The sequence below is a fragment of the Octopus bimaculoides genome, chromosome 16, assembly GCF_001194135.2.
Source record: "Octopus bimaculoides isolate UCB-OBI-ISO-001 chromosome 16, ASM119413v2, whole genome shotgun sequence".
NCBI classification, from domain to species: Eukaryota; Metazoa; Mollusca; class Cephalopoda; order Octopoda; family Octopodidae; genus Octopus; species Octopus bimaculoides.
In genome coordinates, this window is record NC_068996.1 from 30,327,590 (window position 1) to 30,330,210 (window position 2,621).

A 2,621-nucleotide genomic window follows, 5' to 3' on the forward strand; every position below is an offset into this window, starting at 1 on the left:
GCCTCTCTGCGTTCCCCCTCTGCCTCCCCTTCAGAAAAAGATGTATCCACCTCCTACTTCTTCAAGCTGACCATCACCTTTTATACGAGTCTCTGAAAGTGCAGCTATATCAATGTTATAATGGTTCAGCTCATGAGCAACAACTGCAGTACATCTTTCAGGCCTACAATCACTTGTTATCCAACAGAATGGGCACATTTCAACATGAAATGTTCAAGTTCCATCCAGTTTTTGTAAATAAAAGTTTCTTTGTTTTTCGAGCACAAGATGGACATCCATCAGTCACGCTAAATTGACCAGATATAAACAGGCAATTTTTGGTTCAACTTTTCTAGAACCTCCCTGGCCTCCAGGTGAGCAGTGCTTTCTCCAAATGGAGCTGCTCAGACACCCATGCAGCAACTGAATCCTACCTTGAGCGACAAGGAGACGACTTTATATCTAGCATGGGCCACTTATGTGCAGGTCACTGACTACGTGCTTCTAATCCATCAGGTCTGCATGCTTCACCACCTTTCCATCGCTGCAGGACTTCCGAATAAAAATAAAATAAAATATACTAAAGGTAAATAGATATACAAATATATACTAAAAATAAAGATACATATATGCTGAAAATAAAATAAATATATATAGGGGTGGGGAATAAGCAGCATATATCGAGCAGAGGTCAGCAATACAAGTGCAGAGTTTTATATCCAAGAAGGCTTCCATGACACCTCATAGACCCTCTCCACTTTATTGACATCATATAGCTTACTGTTGGTGATATCATGTATCCATATATGTATACGTGAGTCTGTGTATATATATATATAATTTATATTATTACACACACACATATACATATATATACATATGTTGCTGTGTGGTAAGTAGCTTGCTTATCGACCACATGATTCTGGGTTCAGTCCCACTATGTGGCACCTCTGCCTTATGTCTTCTAGTATAGCCTTGGGCCGACCAAAGCCTTGTGAGTGGATTTGGTAGATGGAAACTGAAAGAACCGATAGAATAAGTACTAGACTTACAAAGAATAAGTCCTGGGGTCGATTTGCTCGACTAAAGGCGGTGCTCCAGCATGGCTGCAATCAAATGACTGAAACAAGTAAAAGACATATATACACACACATATACATTTCTATACACACACACACACAAATATAATGTGCGTGCTTGAATCTTTGAGAGGAATCTATAGTGTTTTTCCCTTCAAGTCCGGCTTGAAGTTTTTTTTTTTTCGCTAGACAATAGCGTCATCCAAGTTTCCGTTTACTTTTGACATTTAACTCGTTTGTTTCTCAGTGTATGTCTCACTGTATATGTGTGTGTGTGAGAGAGAGAGAGAGAGAGAGAGAGAGAGAGAGAGAGAGAGATGATGCATGTGCACGAGAGAAAATCTATTCAATATATGTACTAATTTTTTGCTCCTTTTCCCTTTATTGTGACGTTCCTTAATATATATGTATTCACACGGAAAAAAATAAAACTCGCAGCTTTGTCGTTGTACCAGCTAGAAATAGCAGCCAAATTTCCAGAAATTAAACCCTACCTTTTTGTGTAAAGGAAGGATACATTGGCAAATGTAGGATTCCGCACCCCTAGAATAAGAAGTAATGTCGTGTATCAGAGATGATTTGAGGTTAAACAACGCTAAGCACAGTTAATTCCCATGAATCTACCTTGACGTTCCAGATTGGAGTGCGCAGACGCACGCACCACTCTTCTCTATTCTGATTGGTTACGACATTCTGCTCTATTCTGATTGGTTACGACCATTCTACTGGTGGTGTGAGCCTTACATTTCATCACAGATCTCCAGTGCTCCCCAAAGGCGACGTACTGTACCTTCTCGTTTTAATATCACTTGCCGCACCATGACAGCTGTAGAGACTCTAATGGTAAGGCTATCTAGCAACCTTTCTACACACGTATTCATTATATTCATATGTATGTACAGACATTCATTATATATGTACACTTTTGATATAAGCTATTAATATATATTTTGTTTTATATGTAAACATAATAACCATAATGTATATTTGACTGTTCATGTATATATTTTTGTCTATCGTTTACTTTATAATAATTCATCAGAAATATTCCAGCTGTGACCTCACCGGTTCTTCCTTTTTGGAGGCAGTGTGCATCACTTTAAGATAGATAGCGGGAGGAGGTGTAATTGACAGTTATTTCTAGTAGTTCAAGTGACCGCGTTGAGTATTCCTAGTTGTTTTCCTGTTTACTCTGGAGATGGTCTATCTTCTAAAGTGTTGTAAGAGCTTAAATAACATTTCTGAGAATTAGCTATGCATATTTTAATGTTGTGCAAGTATATATTTCTAGATTTCCAGCTGTATCCGTATCTATATCCTTTTGTCAATTCTATCGACGTTTCTAAGTAAATATTTCTTCAATCTATATTTCTGTCATCTCTTTCTTTCTCCCATCCCCTTTCACTATATATTCGTATGACGATCTTCCTTATATTTCGAACCTTCTACATCAATATTTCTCCACCCACCCATCCATCCATTCGTTTCTTTATCTTTCTATCTCTTTTTATCTACTCTCCCTCTCTCTCTTATATATATATATATATATATATATATATATAT

General features: G+C 37.5%; 1 protein-coding gene across 1 annotated transcript in view; it reads left to right on the forward strand.

The window, feature by feature from the left end:
- Positions 1 to 1,742: 1,742 nt before the first annotated feature.
- LOC106882613 (septin-11) overlaps positions 1,743 to 2,621 on the forward strand; it is a 25,700-nt gene continuing 24,821 nt past the window's right edge. Inside the window, exon 1 of the mRNA XM_014933353.2 lies at positions 1,743 to 1,901. Within this exon, the coding sequence (XP_014788839.1) occupies positions 1,878 to 1,901 (24 nt within the window). The 5' untranslated portion in view covers positions 1,743 to 1,877. The remainder of the gene's footprint in view (positions 1,902 to 2,621) is intronic.